The sequence below is a fragment of the Cucurbita pepo genome, unplaced genomic scaffold (genome assembly GCF_002806865.2).
Source record: "Cucurbita pepo subsp. pepo cultivar mu-cu-16 unplaced genomic scaffold, ASM280686v2 Cp4.1_scaffold000637, whole genome shotgun sequence".
NCBI lineage: Eukaryota > Viridiplantae > Streptophyta > Magnoliopsida > Cucurbitales > Cucurbitaceae > Cucurbita > Cucurbita pepo.
This window is the reverse complement of record NW_019646861.1, coordinates 1-16,469: the sequence shown is the minus strand read 5'-3', so window position 1 is coordinate 16,469 and position 16,469 is coordinate 1. Positions and strand designations below refer to the sequence as shown.

At 37.8% G+C, this 16,469-nt stretch overlaps 4 protein-coding genes, 1 long non-coding RNA gene and 1 pseudogene across 6 annotated transcripts; 4 read left to right on the top strand and 2 right to left on the bottom strand.

Annotated features, from left to right (window-relative positions):
- Window positions 1-546: 546 nt before the first annotated feature.
- Window positions 547-3,573, top strand: LOC111785675 (aspartyl protease family protein 1-like). The gene is made up of 9 exons (XM_023666056.1): window positions 547-962; window positions 1,115-1,244; window positions 1,343-1,575; window positions 2,131-2,355; window positions 2,440-2,575; window positions 2,767-2,843; window positions 2,931-3,030; window positions 3,140-3,280; window positions 3,484-3,573. The coding sequence occupies exons 1-9, from the start codon at window positions 658-660 to the stop codon at window positions 3,571-3,573; spliced, it is 1,437 nt and encodes a 478-aa protein (XP_023521824.1). The 5' UTR covers window positions 547-657.
- A 1,255-nt stretch (window positions 3,574-4,828) lies between these two features.
- Window positions 4,829-8,274, top strand: LOC111785672 (aspartyl protease family protein 1-like). The gene is made up of 10 exons (XM_023666054.1): window positions 4,829-5,301; window positions 5,388-5,526; window positions 5,617-5,849; window positions 6,630-6,845; window positions 6,935-7,070; window positions 7,190-7,263; window positions 7,561-7,657; window positions 7,754-7,817; window positions 7,892-7,963; window positions 8,063-8,274. The coding sequence occupies exons 1-10, from the start codon at window positions 5,012-5,014 to the stop codon at window positions 8,272-8,274; spliced, it is 1,533 nt and encodes a 510-aa protein (XP_023521822.1). The 5' UTR covers window positions 4,829-5,011.
- Window positions 8,275-9,930: 1,656 nt separating this feature from the next.
- LOC111785671 lies at window positions 9,931-11,350 on the bottom strand. Its single transcript, XR_002813688.1, has 5 exons — window positions 11,259-11,350; window positions 10,936-11,093; window positions 10,633-10,822; window positions 10,351-10,562; window positions 9,931-10,260 (listed from the first exon to the last, which is right to left on the bottom strand). It is a non-coding gene; the product is annotated as an uncharacterized LOC111785671 (long non-coding RNA).
- LOC111785670 (peroxidase 64-like) lies at window positions 10,351-12,703 on the top strand. Of its 2 annotated transcripts, XM_023666053.1 has the most exons (4): window positions 10,351-10,575; window positions 10,657-10,845; window positions 10,938-11,100; window positions 11,249-12,703. In XM_023666053.1, the coding sequence occupies exons 1-4, from the start codon at window positions 10,366-10,368 to the stop codon at window positions 11,641-11,643; spliced, it is 957 nt and encodes a 318-aa protein (XP_023521821.1). In that variant the 5' UTR covers window positions 10,351-10,365; the 3' UTR covers window positions 11,644-12,703. The 2 variants fall into 2 exon arrangements, with proteins under 2 accessions (XP_023521821.1, XP_023521820.1); XM_023666052.1 differs by having other exon boundaries at window positions 10,351-10,845.
- On the bottom strand, window positions 11,791-13,990 carry LOC111785674 (annotated as a pseudogene).
- Window positions 13,991-14,447: 457 nt separating this feature from the next.
- LOC111785673 (la-related protein 1C-like) lies at window positions 14,448-16,464 on the top strand (the record flags this gene model as incomplete). The annotated part of the gene is made up of 3 exons (XM_023666055.1): window positions 14,448-15,234; window positions 15,865-16,366; window positions 16,442-16,464. Coding segments are annotated over exons 1-3 (996 nt in total), but the record flags the coding sequence as incomplete, so codon positions are not given.
- Window positions 16,465-16,469: the final 5 nt, after the last annotated feature.

Sequence of the window (16,469 nt, the reverse complement as noted above, 5' to 3'; positions counted from 1 at the left end):
AGGAATCAGGTTCCTCTCGGTATTGGTGGAATTGGAACCTGGTAGCTGTGAGCTTGAGTTGTTGTAATATATTTCAATTATTAAATAGTAGCGAGCTTAATCTGTTATAATATATTTCAATTATTCAATAGTGGCGGGTCCTCAAAATTTAGCGTTGAAATTGACCAATGGCTAAATTCATTGAAGAACTAAGGAAGCTTCTGCGTTGTAATTAACATATTTAGCTGTGCTCTTAACTTAATTTAATTTAATTATTCCAGCCATAATTAAGCCATTAATAAACTATACATTTTGTATCTGCAAAAGTCAACGGCCTTCACTAACCGCTTCTAACGGCCTTTTTCCATGCCACTCTTCGCTCGTAAACCCACTACCGTACTTTTTCTTTTTTGCAGTTATGCCCCTCTTCTTCTCTGTATTTACCTTTTAGACCTCAACACGGATGCATAATATAATGTTTATTTTTCTTTTTATAAAAGGAAAATAAAATAATTATACATTTAAATATATTTCATTTTCTTCTGAACTTCAACGCCTCTTCTCTCTTTCTCTCTCATCCTTCTCATGTTCCATTTTATTTATTCTCTCTTCCTTCTCGACTCCGGACATGTCTTTGTCACTTTCCCGGGAAGCTTTTGAATCCTCTGATCGGCGTCCATGGCGTGGGCGTTCAGTTTCGGCGCCCAGATGTTACTGGTTTTTTCTGTTTTCTTTCTCTCCGGCGGGCTGAGAAGTGGTGATGCATCTTCGTTTAAGTTCAGTATTCACCATCGATTTTCGGATGCGGTTAAGGGGATTATCGACTCTGAAGGCTTGCCGGAGAAACATTCTCCTGAATATTATGCGACTTTGGTCCATCGTGATCGGTTAGTACATGGCCGGCGATTGGCCGCTAGTAATGGTAGTAAGGAGCTGACGTTCGCTGGTGGTAACGCTACCTACTTAATGGTCAATGCTGGATTGTATGCTCCTTATTCTCTCCGTTCATTTCCCTAATCTCTTCTCTCTATTTCTGTTTTTGAGTTATTTGAATCCTCTGTTGTTCTGATTTTTCTCTTTGAGATTATCTTTGCTTAAATTGCTGTCCTGTTCCCTTCCGTTTGGGGCTTTTCAGTTTGTTGTACGCCAATATTTCGATCGGAACGCCTGCGCTAGATTTCTTTGTGGCGTTGGACACCGGAAGCAATTTGTTCTGGTTACCGTGTGAATGCCGCAGTTGTCCTACTTCAACGCCTAGTGGGAAGGTATTTTCTCGCGATGCAAATTCTTGAAGTTGATGCTCTGATGATATCGATTGGTTGATTATTGTTATTGTTTGTTTTTTTTTTATGTTTCTCTACAGGTTCCGTTCAATCATTATAGTCCAAATGCTTCAAAAACGAGCTCAACTGTTCCCTGCAGCAACGCATTGTGCGAGCTTTCAAACAAATGCACTTCAAACCAAAATACTTGTCCTTATAAAGTTAAATACGGGGCTGGCAATGAATCGTCGACTGGGTACTTGGTAGAGGACGTAGTGTCCTTGATCACTGATGATTCACAACTTAAACCCGTTAAGGCGAAGATTACTTTTGGGTGAGTTCTGCTGCATCTCTCTCTCCCTTTATCTTAATCCTCTGAGTTATATATTTTCTTGTGCTGAATTTTGTTCTGTTCTTAATAGATTTCTTTTCACTTAACTGGAAAAATGTATCTACTACATTAGGACTATGTAGATTTCTGAATCGACATCCCACGCTAGTTAAAGTCAGCTTTTTCCATATTAGTTTGATGCAGTGGGCAATGTTCGGAATCACAGACTCTCCACAATGATATGATATTGTCCACTTTGAACATTAGCTCTCGTGGCTTTACTTTTAGTTTCTCCGGAAGGCCTAATACCAATGAAAATGTATTCCTTAATTAGGGGACGTAGGACTCTTCTCCCAACAATCCCCAACCAGCACTAACCAATTATATTCTACTTTGTAACTCAACCACTGTTCCAAGAAGATATTGGGGTTCTTCTTCGTGGGTGTTTTAATGATTTTCGAGCAGTTTGCAGTGATATTGAATGTTGACTTTACCATCTTATAGAAAGCACATACAACTTGTTGTGTTGTTGCGCTTAAATGTGATTCTTCATGGCAGGTGCGGTAAGGTCCAGACTGGTAGATTTGCAAGACATGCAGCTCCCAATGGTCTTATTGGGCTTGGCATGGAAAGGATATCAGTTCCAAGTTTCTTAGCTAACCAAGGTCTTATCTCTGATTCATTCTCCATGTGTTTCGGACATGATGAACTTGGGAGAATCGATTTTGGGGACACAGGCACACCAGACCAAAAAGAAACACCCATCAATTCAAATCCAAGCTTGTTAGAACTTTTCACTTCTAAACCATATTCAGAATGTTAAAATGTCCGGTTTTTCTAACTGGATTGTCTTGTTCATTTTGGCAGTCCACACTATAATGTCACCATCACTCAGATAATTGTGGGAGAAAAAACCAACGATGTTCAATTTACTGCAATTTTCGACGGTGGTGCCTCGTTTACACACCTAGCTGAACCAGTTTACTCTCTTATTTCCGAGCAAGTAAGCTATCTGCAGTTTCAACTCTTGGAAATTCCATATAATTGTCAGGAATCACGACATATTATCCACTTTCAGCCTAAGCTCTTATGACTTTGATTTGGGCTTCCTCAAAAGGCCTCGTACCAATTTTGGATGTATTTTCTTACTTATGAATTCATGATTATTCCCTAAATTTGTCCACTATTATACAGATAGATTCAGGGATCCAGTTAAAGCGCTTTTCATTTGGTCCGGATTTCGCATTTGAGTACTGCTACGAATCTCCGTCGTAAGTAGCTAATGAGATATATAATGAAACCAGTTATTCTCTTTTAAAGCATTCCTGGATTCTTATTCATACTCGGTTTATATTCAGTTTATATGCAGAAACCATCGATTGTCCGGTGGTTAATTTTACGATGAAGGGTGGAGATGATTTTATCCCTCTGGGTCAGTTCCTTACCCTTTCGATTGATGTGAGTACTCTGAACATTTGAAATAATTTTCAGCTTTTATAGCTCTCTCACTCATCTCTGCAATCTTTTGAGCTTTTGCTGATCTGGGTTTTTCTTTTTTGGGCTTCAGGATGCGGATACTAGACGTGCTTTTTGTCTAACGATTGTCAAAAGCACTAGTATTAATATAATTGGAAGTGAGACCTCTATCTCCCTCTCTATGCATCTAATTCACGAAGCTATTCTATCTTTACTTGTTTTAGTAGCTGTGGTTTTTGTTAGGAATCACGAATCTACACAATGATATGATATTGTCTACTTTGAGCATAAGCTGACTTTGATTTGGACTTCCCAAAAGACTTTGTATCAATAGAGATAGTATTTCTCACTTATTATAAACAAGCAAAGCTACCAGAGCTTATGCTCAAAGTGGACAATATCTGTTGAGGATTATTGGAAGTGAGTCGCACATAGGTTAATTTCATGGAAGATCATGAGTTTGTAAATGAGGAATACTATCTCCATTGGTTGAGGCCTTTGGTGAAGTTCAAAGCAAAGCCATGAGAGCTTATGTTCAAAGTGGACAATATCATACCATTGTGGAGAGTCATGATTACTAACATGTTATCAGAGTCATGACCCTAAACTTAGCCCGGAAATAAAATCCTCAAATATCAAACAAAGAATTGTAAGTCTCGAAGGTGTAGTCAATAGTGACTAAAGTGTCAAAGAAATGGTGTACTTTGTTCGAGGGCTCCAAAGAAAAGAGTCGAGCCTCGATTAAGGGGAGGCTATTCGAGAGTCCCATAAGCCTCAGGGGAGGCTTATAGTGTACTTTGTTTGAGAGGAGGATTGTTGAGGATTATTGGGAGTGAATCTCACCTTGGTTAATTTCATGGAAGATCATGAGTTTATAAGTAGGAATACTATCTCCATTGGTTGAGGTCTGCTGGTAAACCCAAAACAAAGCCATGAAAGCTTATGAAAACTTAGGCTCAAAGTGGACAATATCATACCATTATGTAGATTCGTGATTTCTAATAGTTTTCACGGTCGAAGAAGCGCTTGTGATCTCGGAGACTTTTCTTTTTTGCAGTNAAAAAAAAAAAAAAAAAAAAAAAATCACTTTTTCCAACCTAGTTGTTTCTTGGGCGACAAGAAACATTACTATGCGATAGATTTTTAGAAGATTGCTTAATATAAAATTACTTCTAAGATAAACATGCCAATAGGCTTACAGAGCACCCGAACAGCTTCTCCTTAATTGAGGCTCGACTCCTTTCTCTGGAGCCCTCGAATAAAATACACTCTTTGTTCGACACTTTTGACTATACCTTCGAGACCCACAATTCTTTGTTCGACATTTGAGGATTTTATCGACATAGCTAAGTTTAGGGCATAGTTTTAATACCGTATTTGGAATCATGACACAATTAGGGGATGTGGGACTCACTCCCAGTAATCCTCAACAAACATAATTAATTTATAGAAACATTAATGTTAGAGTTTCTATGATTTACACACTAAAAATGAATTTACATTTTAATTTTTTTAAAAAATATAATATTTATTCAAACGTGATTTTGATTCATTCATATATTTTTTTACTCGAGCACCGCATACTAACTAGACAATGGTGAAAGTTCGATCGAGAATAATTATACGATAATGAAAGTTCATAGAGAATTATGAGTACCTATGAGGTTCATTGGATCTTTTATCTTCATCTATTTTTGCAGGAAACAGAGGAAGGCGTAGAAGAAGGAACAATGCTGAGGAATGAAGAATATATATATACATACATACATATATATATACATACACAGAGATCATAATTTCGTCGTCTTCTTCTTCTGAAAGGTTTGACTCTCATGTTACTCCACTTCGAATCCGTAAATTCCTCCGGTCCATGTTACTCTCTCGTCCTCCTGATCCCATTTAAATTTCTTCTCCTCGAATCCTCTTCACCCCGGAAAACTTTTGGATCCTCTAATCGGCGTCCATGGCGTCGACATTCACTTCCGCTGCCCAAATGCTACTGTTTCTTTCTATTTTCTTTCTCGCCGGCGAGGTGGTTTCGCTCAAGTTCAATATCCACCGTCGGTTTTCGGATTCGATTAAGGGGATTCTAAACTCTGATGGTTTACTGGAGAAACACACCCCTGGATATTACGCAGCTATGGTCCACCGCGATCGACTACTTCACGGCCGGCGATTGGTCACCTCTAAAAGCGAAACGCCTCTGACGTTCTCTTACGACAACCACACCTACCATTACGGCAGTTTGGGAGAGTATTGCGCCGTACTTTCTCTGTTGATTTTCCGATTTACTTTGTCCGATTGCCCTTGCTTTAATTTGTTTCCTGTTGGATTTTCAGTTTCTACTACGCCAATATATCTGTGGGAACGCCGGAGTTAGGTTTCTTAGTGGCATTGGACACTGGAAGCGATTTGTTCTGGTTACCTTGTGAATGCAGCAAATGCCGTACTTCCGTGGGCACTTCAGATGGGGAAGATGTATTTTCTTTCCGCCCTCTTCAATTTTCTCGGGAAACAAACAGTGCAAATTTTTGAAATTGATGTTCTTATTTGTTTATGTTTCTTCAGTTAACGTTGAATCATTACAGTCCAAATGCTTCAACAACGAGCAAAAGTGTTGCCTGCAGCAACTCTTTGTGCGAGCTTGCAGACCAATGCCCTTCAAACAAAAGTTCTTGTCCTTACAAGATTCATGATGCGTCTCCCAATACATCATCTTCTGGGTATTTGGTAGAAGACATCTTGCACTTGGCCACCGATGATTCACAATCCAAACCTGTTGATGCCAAGATTACTTTTGGGTGAGTACTGTTGAATCACTCTTTCTGAATCAAATGCTTCTGAATTATGCACGCATTTCGTTTAGTTCTTAATGTTAGGAATCACGAATCTCTACAATACCATGATATTGTCTATTTTGAGCATAAGTTCTCATAATTTTACTTTTAGTTTCTCCAAAAGGTCTCATACCTATGAAGATAGTATTCCTTACTTATAAACTCATGATCAACCCCTTAATTAGCCGATGTGTGACTCCTCTTCCAACAATTCTCAACAATCCTCCCCTCGAACAAAGTACACCATAGAGCCTCCCCTTAAGCCTAAGCCTTCGAACAGCCTCCCCTTAATCGAGGCTCGACTCCTTTCTCTGGAGCTCTCGAACAAAGTACACCATTTATTCGACACTATAAGTTATTTTTTACTACACCTTCGAGGCTCACAACTTCTCTGTTCGACATTTGAGGATTCTATTGACATGGCTAAGTTAAGGGCATGACTCTGATACCATGTTATGAATCATGAACCTCAAGAATGGTATGATATTGTTCCCTTTGAGCATTAGCTCTCATGACTTTTTTTTATTTCCCTAAAAGGCTTCATACCAATGAAGATAATATTTCTTACTTATAAATCCATGATCCACCCAACATTTAATACGTTTCTTTCTATCAACATAAGAAGCTATTTCATCATGTTTTAGCAGTTTCTAATATAACTTAATGTCAACAATACTATCTTATAGAAACTATCTGCAATCTGCTGTGTTTTTGCGTTGCTTTAAATGGGATTCTTCATTGCAGATGTGGTAAGGTCCAAACTGGTATATTTTCCAATGTAGCAGCTAATGGTCTTCTTGGGCTTGGCATGGGAAAGATATCAGTTCCATCCCTCTTAGCAAGCCAAGAGCTTACCCCAGATTCATTCTCCATGTGTTTTGGATATGATGGTTATGGGAACATCGATTTTGGAGACATAGGCCCATCAGACCAGCGAGAAACATCCCTCAAGCCCAACTCGTAAGATCTTACTCACTTTTTTAATCTCTGTCCTTCATTTCTCCTGGAAAAACTGTTTTTTCTAGCTGAATTCTGTTGTTTGGTGGCAGTTCATCCTACAATGTCACCATCATTCAGATAACTGTGGCAGGAAAACCCAGCAATGTTGAATTTACTGCAATTTTTGACTCTGGTTCCTCTTATACGTACCTAGCTGACCCAATTTACACTCTCGTTACTCAGAAAGTAAGCTATTATCTTGGGAAGTGTCATATGAGTTCATGGAATCTCTGGTTTATATATAGAATTGTTGTGCAGATATGAGTTCATGGAATCTCTGGTTTATATATAGAATTGTTGTGCAGATAGATGCAGCCATGGAATTAGACCGCTTTATATTTGATTCTGACTACCCATTTGAGTACTGTTACCAACTTCCGTAAGTAGATGATAACAATTTTTCGTTTTCATATAAGTGTTCGAGAATATTTAGCATTGAATTATGATTTAACATAGATATCATATTTGACCATTTTATTATAATTAAATATCTCGTATCCATTTATTGCTTCACATTCCTTTGTAATTTATCTCATTCTGTTTCTAATTTATCTATTTCTGTTTCTGTACATGATTATAAGGAAAGAACTCTCACCACCATTTAGCCACCATTTAGCTAGAATGGTTTTAGCAAACATTCTCGACAAGATTCTGATTCCCATCTATTCCTATCCAGTCTAGGAACACTCTTTCAACAACCGCATCTGAATTTTACTATGGATAGTGGCTATATTTTTGGCGTTATTTCTATGTTTGTTGCCATTCCTACCGATGTGAGTTATCTGAACAGTTCAAGTCTTTTGCTTTTTAAGCTTTGTTTCTGTAATCCTTTGGGTTTTTCTTGATCTGGGTGTTCGCGTGGGCTTCAGGACAAGGGTGGACATGCCATTTGTCTTACCATTGCCAAGAGCACTGATATTAATCTCTTCGGACGTGAGTGCCCATCTCTGCTACTTGATGTTGCAAGAAAAAGATTATGAAATTAAAAGCTTTTCCTCTTCTGGCAGTGAATTTCATGGCTGGTCATCGTATCGTCTTCAATCGTGAAAAGATGGTTCTGGGCTGGAATGAAGTGAACTGTTCAGTATTTCTTCACCTCAAAACCTCTCTTCGTTTTTCTGGCTTTGTCCATTGTCGCTGGCTGATCGCTTGTTCTTTTTTTAAAATTTTAAATCCAGGTTTCGACAATGGCGCCGACAACTCCCCTCCGTCCAACTCTCCGCCGGCCGACGCACCATCACCGTCCGGCGACTCTCCTCCGGCACCTTCTACCACTAGAACAAGCAACAGCACGCAGTCATCGCCGGGAATTGGGACGGGTGATGCGACGCAGTTAAACCCGCTTGCCTGTCTCTCTGTTGTCCTTCTTGCTATTTTGTTTATTGTTTGACTTTCATTATTTATTTCGTATATTTTATTTTAATTCTCAAAACTATTATTTAAAAATAAACCGCTTTATTTGTTTTAATTAGATTAAAAATCAATTTCCCTTTTATATGAAAAATATTATAAATAAGGATAATAATAACAAGTCAATCTTCTCTTTAATATTATTTTGTTTTAAAAACAAACCGCTTTATTGTTTGTTTTTTGCATTTATTTTGGCTAAATATAAAATGTTTATATTTCATTTTATATTTTTAAAAAGTCAATCCTCTCTCTAATAAATTAATGACATTGTTTAATTTAAATTCTTTTAATATTCTTTGTTAAGAAATAAATCATGGATTAAATTACATTTCAAATTCAATTAATAAAATATATTTTGATCTATTTTTCTTTTTAAATTTCTTTATGTTTTCAATTGGCCACTTCTCTTAATATATAATTAAAGGAATTGATTTTATAAAATTAAAGAAAATACTCAATACAAACTTTTTATGCATTATTAATGTAAATTAATAACACATTTACCCAAATCCACCATCAATTAAACATATGAAATTGATAAGATATATATTGGAAATTTACTTTGTGGGCCCATAAATTGATGCCAAACACTTTAAATAGTTTCCTAAAATGATTTGATTAGAAGAGATGTCCAAGTTCAAATAATTACACCCAAATTAAGTAATTTTTTTATTTATTTTTTTATTTCTAATTATAACTAATTAAGCTTAAATATGAAGCTATTATAAACAAACTGGAAAGCTCTATCCCAACTACCTACTTTCACAACAGATTACTAATTTTAAATTAAGAGGTTATAATTTGATGAGTTAGATCCATGCAAATGCAAAAATTAAAATAAAATATTTGGTCAAATGTAGTTTTCACCTTTTTACCATTTTCCCCTTTTCATTTTTTTTAATGTATATGTTTAAAATATTATTTGATCTTTGACCATTCAATTTTTTATAATATAGTTTTTTTTTAATCTTTGGGATAATTAATCATTTTCGTTCATTATCAATGAATTTACTCTTACTCTCCGTACCAATGGATTTTTTCTTAATTTTTGTTAGATATAAATTACATTCATAATATTACTTTAACAATTTTTTCTTTTATTGCTACTTAACAAACTTCTTTCTACTAACACATTTTTTAACTGTGAAGTTAACAGAGATACATAACTGGTCAACACTGACAATATTTGTTAGTGGTAGACTTGAGGTATTACAAATAGTATTAGAGTCGTCACTGGACCGTATACCAGCGAGGACACTGACCCTCAAGAGGGTTGGTTTGTGAGATGAGACATAAAAATCTCTCCTTATTAGATGTGTTTAAAAACGGAAATGGACAATATTTGTTAGCCTACTTAGGCTTAGGCTTAGGCTTAGGCTTAGACTGTTACACAATTTCTATCTATTTTCTCTCTCTAAAAATGGTCTATAATTTTTCTATCTCAAATACAAATATTTCAAAACTTTGGTTAAAAAAAAATGAAGCATTGGAAACTACCGTTTAATAATTTAAATAAAGTTGAAGGGAACTGTAGCATACCTTTTACTCTGTAAACGAAGAAATCCTGGCCTCTCGAGCTACCTTTTGAAGTAAAGAAAACTCATTAGCTTTGTGAAAGAATGGCAATCAATCCAAATAACAGTCTCCAAAACCGCGTTCGTTAAAGTGCACCAAATTAGGGACCAACCAAGATGCCAATAGCAACAAGAGGAGGGTATAACCTTTTTGGGTTTCCAGATCTTTCATTCAAAGCAAACATAATTATTACCAAAATTTTGGCATGATGTTGTCCCACTCCCTAAGTCCGAAAGTTGAAGGTTCAAGGAGCAACAGCAGCCAGTGTCGTGCATGTTGTTGGATCAGCATTGCTTCAGAATCACTTCGTCATCATTTGCATTTGTTCAACGTCTGGGGCCGCTATCATGTCACGGCTTTGTATTGTAACTCTTCTATCACCTTTCATTTTCTATAAATAACACACAATCTTAACGGTAATGGACCAAGACTTGCTTCGTTTACTAAGATAAGAGCGAAGATAAGAGTGTAGCTTTCGTACCTATATTTGTAGGTCATGGCCTCATTTGCTGTGGTATTCTCACACTTTGCAATTCTTTTGCTGTCTGTTTTGCCTTTGGGGAGTTCACTGAGCTTAGACTACTACGAGAAGACATGTCCAGGTGTTGACTTCATCGTTAATAAAGCTGTCAGGAGTGCAGCTTACAAAGACAAGACTGTCCCTGCGGGACTCCTCCGGATGCACTTTCATGACTGTTTTATAAGGGTATTCTCTTTAGAATTCTCAACACGTTTAAACTTCTTTGTGTTTGACAAAACTAACCTGGTTTTGTTTGCTTGGGTGAAGGGCTGTGATGCATCTGTACTGCTGAATTCAGTAGGTAACAACAAAGCTGAGAAAGATGGGCCTCCTAATTTATCTTTGCACTCGTTTTTCGTGATCGACAACGCAAAGAAAGAACTGGAATCCTATTGCCCCGGTGTTGTCTCTTGCGCTGATATTGTGGCTCTCGCTGCAAGGGATGCAGTTGTGCTTGTAAGAAACCATATAATTCAATGGTCTTTTTCCTTAGTCCAACACATTTATCTCTGTAAAATGGTATAATTTTGTGTGTGAATGTCTTACAGTCTGGAGGCCCAACATGGGATGTTCCCAAAGGGAGAAAGGATGGAAGGATATCAAAGGCTAGTGAAACAATACAATTGCCATCTCCAAGGTTCAACATTTCTCAGCTGCAACAAAGCTTCTCCCAAAGGGGATTATCCTTGGACGACCTAGTGGCTCTTTCAGGTAAACCACATAAAAATACAAACTCAGAATGAAAATTTCAAGTACTAACACAACGTCAGCAGTTTGGCACAGTATGTATACACATTTTTCATAAGAATCAGAGAATATTCAGTGTAAACGTAAGCATTGTCAATGTTATATGATGCAGGAGCACACACCTTGGGATTTGCTCATTGCTCATCCTTTGAAGGTAGAATTCGCAACTTCTGTCCAGCCAGCAACGTCGACCCTGAGATGAATCCGTCCTTTGCAGCAAGTCTAAGAAACACATGCCCAGTAAACAACAAGGCTAAAAGTGCTGGTGCTTACATGGATACTTCATCAACCACATTTGACAACAATTATTATAGGCTGATACTCCAAAAGAAGGCCCTGTTTTCTTCTGACCAAGCTCTGCTAAACTTTCCTAAGACCAAGAATCTTGTTTATAAGTTTGCAAGTTCAAAGGAAGCTTTTAACCGTGCATTTGTTAATTCTATGATCAAGATGAGTAGCATCACTGGAGGTCAAGAGATCAGGAAGAATTGTAGGGCAGTGAACTAAGAGCTACTCCTAATAGCTGTGTGTGTTTTGTTTGCAATGGGAGTAAAGTACCCATAGCTAGCTTGTATTCAGTACTGTTGAAATCACGGTACAAATGTGTTCTCATATATTTCCACTAATGGAATGCCTTTATTTTTGCCTTTATTCTCATATGTCTCCAATTAGAGATAAAGTTCCCTTTATTGTGATGCCTCCACCACCTACATAACTGAACTTTATGGATAAGAATCTAATAGGATTCAGATATAAGCTACTTCGTTACAGCTCAAGACACCTAAAAACAATCAAAATTTGTGCAGAAAACCCCGACAGGCAAGAAGTCGAATCAGGACAGTCAGTATGAATGATCCAATTGTCAAGGCAAATGTAGAGTGAGAAATTGATGCCATAAATAGGCAACAAGTTAACCAACTTCCATTTTTTTTCAGGGTGGGGGAGGACTAATGGGTCATGAATTAATAAAAGTTAATAAGCAAGTCCTAAAAGTAATATAATCATAGATTTGGCAACAACAAAACAACAACCAAATTACTCTTGATTCAACTCCCCTCCCCCCTCTCCCGGCAGATTTGTCGGCAGATGAAGAACAGTAACAACGTTTATTATTTCAGCTGACACCTGCCGGCAATTTCGCATGCCACTGCCTCAGGGACGGCGATAAACATTGTCCAACTCCGCATTAAGGACCCACAATTATGCAAAGGGATAACAGATGCATCCTCGAAAGGATGAAAACAAAACTGTAAGCTAATTGATGGTTTGTAATGCACAATATCTCCTGTTCATATATATGTAGTTGAACTCCCAAAATCAGGTATTTCATTCCATACAAGTTATGCATAATTAAAGTTTCAACTTGCACGAATGCACTCGTTTTCAAAATGGTTCCCTCAAAATTTCAACCACATGCCATTGGACCTAAAATTACCAGAACACCTAAAACAGACCGGGAACGGGAATATATAACTTCCACTTATGTCAAACTGAGTATAACTCAACATATTAAGATGTAAAATCTTCGATCAAGGGGTCAAATATTAATAAATGGTGTGCTAAGAGAAAAAAAAGCCTTCTACTTATTAATAAATGCATCTTGTTACCTTGACTGGTTCCCCATTGAGAACAATCTCAGCCAATTGATGCAGCTTTGATGCCTTCTTCGATATAGCATGAAGACAAAGCCATCAACAAGCTTTTCACACTTCAATACCCATGTGACCATCAAGAACTCAATGGGATGGTACCCACAACACAATTTGAATAACAGTGAATTGGTAAAGGTAGAAAACAATGATAATAATGATAATAGTCACAGTCAAAACCATCGTGACCAGCACTGCCAATTTCCCCTTCTTTCCCATCATGTAAGAAAATATTCTCAATTATCAAGTTACCTGCGATTGTGGTAGATTGTTGTTATAGAAACTGACCCACCGGTGAACTTTGGAGAAGAACGGCCACGGAAGAACAGGGATCATCAAATGCTTCCCGACAAACATCAAACTCAAGTTTCAGCTCATTTTAATTCGATAAACAGAGATGCAAAAGTAGAGAGGCAATTGAATCCCAATTTGATTCTACGGCCCTAACATTATCCAGCACCTGAAGATTGAAGAATCAGCCTCAGATCAAGCATCTAACTGCCCATGGTGCTCCAATTAACATAGCTATTGACTATTGGCGCATGAAATGAAACTTACATTTTCGGGCAAAGCAACTAAGACGAAGCAATACCTTCACTCTATCAGCATCATCAGTGAATGTGACATTAGCGTCTAATTTAGCCGCAACCAATCCAGGCAACGAAGTGCCAGCACCGAGCTGCAACCAATTCAGAGGTCACAGAGTCACCCTATTTCCCCGCAACAACATAATCAAGCATATCACCCTAACTAAACTGATTATTTACATTCAGCGGACCTCATTTGAGACGGATTCAAGAGAAATGGATATTACGCGAGTACCTCAACAAGATTAGCACCAGAAAATCGTGTTTTCTGCTGCCAAACATACTCGGCCAGGATAATGCTACAGAACCACGCATAGAAGCCGCATTCCTCTTCCATATTCTGCAGTTTCATCGCAGTTACACAGAGATTTGAAAGTTTCTCCGTCCACCGAAATTTTTAAGAAAAAAAGTAGAAGGCGAGCATCGTATACCTCAGTGATAGAAATGGAGAAGACCGGATTTCGAGTGTCGTCTTTGAAAACGTGACGAAATAATAGTCATCATGGCGGGAACGGCCAAGTTGTCGGAATTACCGTCGTCCATGCCCGCTCCCGGCGATCGCCGACGGAAAGTATTTTAATTTAATTATTGAAAATAAAGTATAGATTAATTAGAATAATAAAATTTTATAATAAATAGTGAATATAGTAAAAGGGGTTGATTATATATGTATTAGTTCAAATTTAATAAATTTAAATAATATATGAATAACTTTTTTTTTTCTTTTCAAAACTTGTATTTATTATTTTTTAAAATCATTAATATTTAAAAATTTATATTTTGACTAAATTTTATTATTATTATCATTATTATTGTTACAATAATATACATTTTCTTACGGTAATAAATAAAAAAGAAAATTACTGTATTTAAGACTAAGGATTAAAGAGACAATTCACAAACCTAATATTGATCGATCAAATTGGGCCGAGGGAAGTCGAATGGAGGCCAAATAGGCGCACGATAGCGCAAGGGCAAAATAGCAAATGAGGGTATTATCGTAATTGTATGCACATAAACCAGCCAGGGCAAGGTATCCCGAAGAGTTTCTAGTGGGAAGCAACCAAGAGAGAGAGAGAGAGAGAGAGAGAGAGAGAGAGAGAGAGAGAGAGAGAGAGAGATTTCTGGTTCTGAGCCCGCTCCCCTGCTCTCCGGCATGGCCTTCGTTCTCGTCTCTCTCTTTCTCTTTCTGTGATCTGATTGCTGAAACTTTTGGAAACTCTTCACATTTAGGATTCCCTTCGTTTTGTCTGCCGATTGCTGTTTTTTAACTGGAGGGAAATTTCTTGATTGCTTTAGTACATTTACTCCTTCTGTTCGTCGATCAACGGACTTCGGGCTGAGAAAACCCCAACTCGCGCTGTTTTTCTTCTTGTTTGCCGTTCATTCTTATGGCTGCTCCTAATTTACCCGATGACAACCCTGTAACGGCAACCGGAGCCCACCATTCTCGTAACTCCGGCCAAAATATAAGCAGCCCTAAACCTCGCCGCGCCACTCGCCCAGTGTCGTCGCCGTGGACTCAGATTGTGCGTGGTGAGTTGGAAATCCCAGCCGTTGTTTCGGCTTCTCCATCGAATATGACATCTACGACGGCTAATGTCGAACCGTGTTCTCCTTCGCCTTCTTCTTTAGTTGCGGAAGAATCTGTTGGAGAGATATCAGAGAGTGGGAATGAGTCACAATCCAATGCGGGAAATAAGCCCGCCTGGAATAAGCTGTCTAATGGGGCCGCGAAGGTAGGGCCTGTTATGGGTGCTGTATCTTGGCCAGCCTTATCGGAGTCTACTCGGTTCTCAATCAAATCGTCTTCGGAATCACCGAAAGGCTCAGCTGATGGATCTGTTGGCCCTGCATGCCAGGTTCTGACCCTTCATTTTGTAGCGTAGTTTTTAGTCAGTCTTGTTAACTAATGATGCGTGCTTAAAGTTTAAATATTCAGTTGCTCAGACTATTTTTTTTAACTGCAGCAGTCTTTCCATCTACGCGATCATTTACAATGTTTTTATTTATTTATTTTTATTTGGAATCCAGAATATGTTCTGTTTTGAATGATCCACTTCAGTATCTCGGCCATCCTATTTGTTGTTTTCGTTATGGATCAAAGACAGTAGAAAGGCTCGGATATGTTTACTTGGGGAAGAAGTTAGAGTTAGGGTAAAAGGGTCTTAGAAGTAAGCTTATGGTATTCTTTGCTTGTTGATTGAAGGTAGTAGCAATTAGAAATATTTGACATTATCGATTAAGCTAGACGATGTTAACTCTGCCACCTTTTTTTATTCTTTGTAATGCATTCTTCATTTGGTCAATTCACTATGTTTCGAACAAAGACATGCATGGTTATCTGCTATTCTTTTTTAGTGTTTTTTTAAGAACATTTTACAAACGGGGAATAAGTTTATTGATAATTGATTGTTGTCTCAGTAATTTTTGCTCATACATGTCATTAATAACATCAAACTTTCATATATCTCTCTGCATTTTGTAACCAGGGGATAGGTAATCCATCATCCTCACCACATAAAGAATTTAGTACTGCAAGCCCTATTCTGAATCCGACTCCGAATCCAAACCCAACTCATCGTCAGAAGCCAATGAAGCGTAGTGGTGTTGGCAATTCATACAGTGGTGGTGCCTCTCAACAGTCGACAATTTCAGGTTCTATAATTGATACTACTCCAAATAATCCATCGTCGAAGGACCACATTCAAAGGAGTTCATTTGCCTCACAATCACACAATGATCATAATTATCAACATCAACGTAACTTTAGGAGTCGTGGGTCTGGTTACTCACGTGGTGAAAGTTTTCACCAGCACAGTCATGGTTCTAGGCGTGATCAAGATCGTGGAAACCATGATTGGAATCCCCATCGAAATTATGGACAGTCTCAGAGAGTTATTCAAAGATATATAAGGCCTCCACCACCTCCTAGTACTGCAACGTTTATTCCTTCATCTATGAGGCCTATTGGCGGTCCCATGCCTTTTCATGGTAAATTCTACCCTATTTTTATGAGGCTTATGGTTTTTATCATGTGAACTTGTTCAAGCTTGAATCTATTTGCAGAATTTGGACCTCCAGTGGTATATGTCGC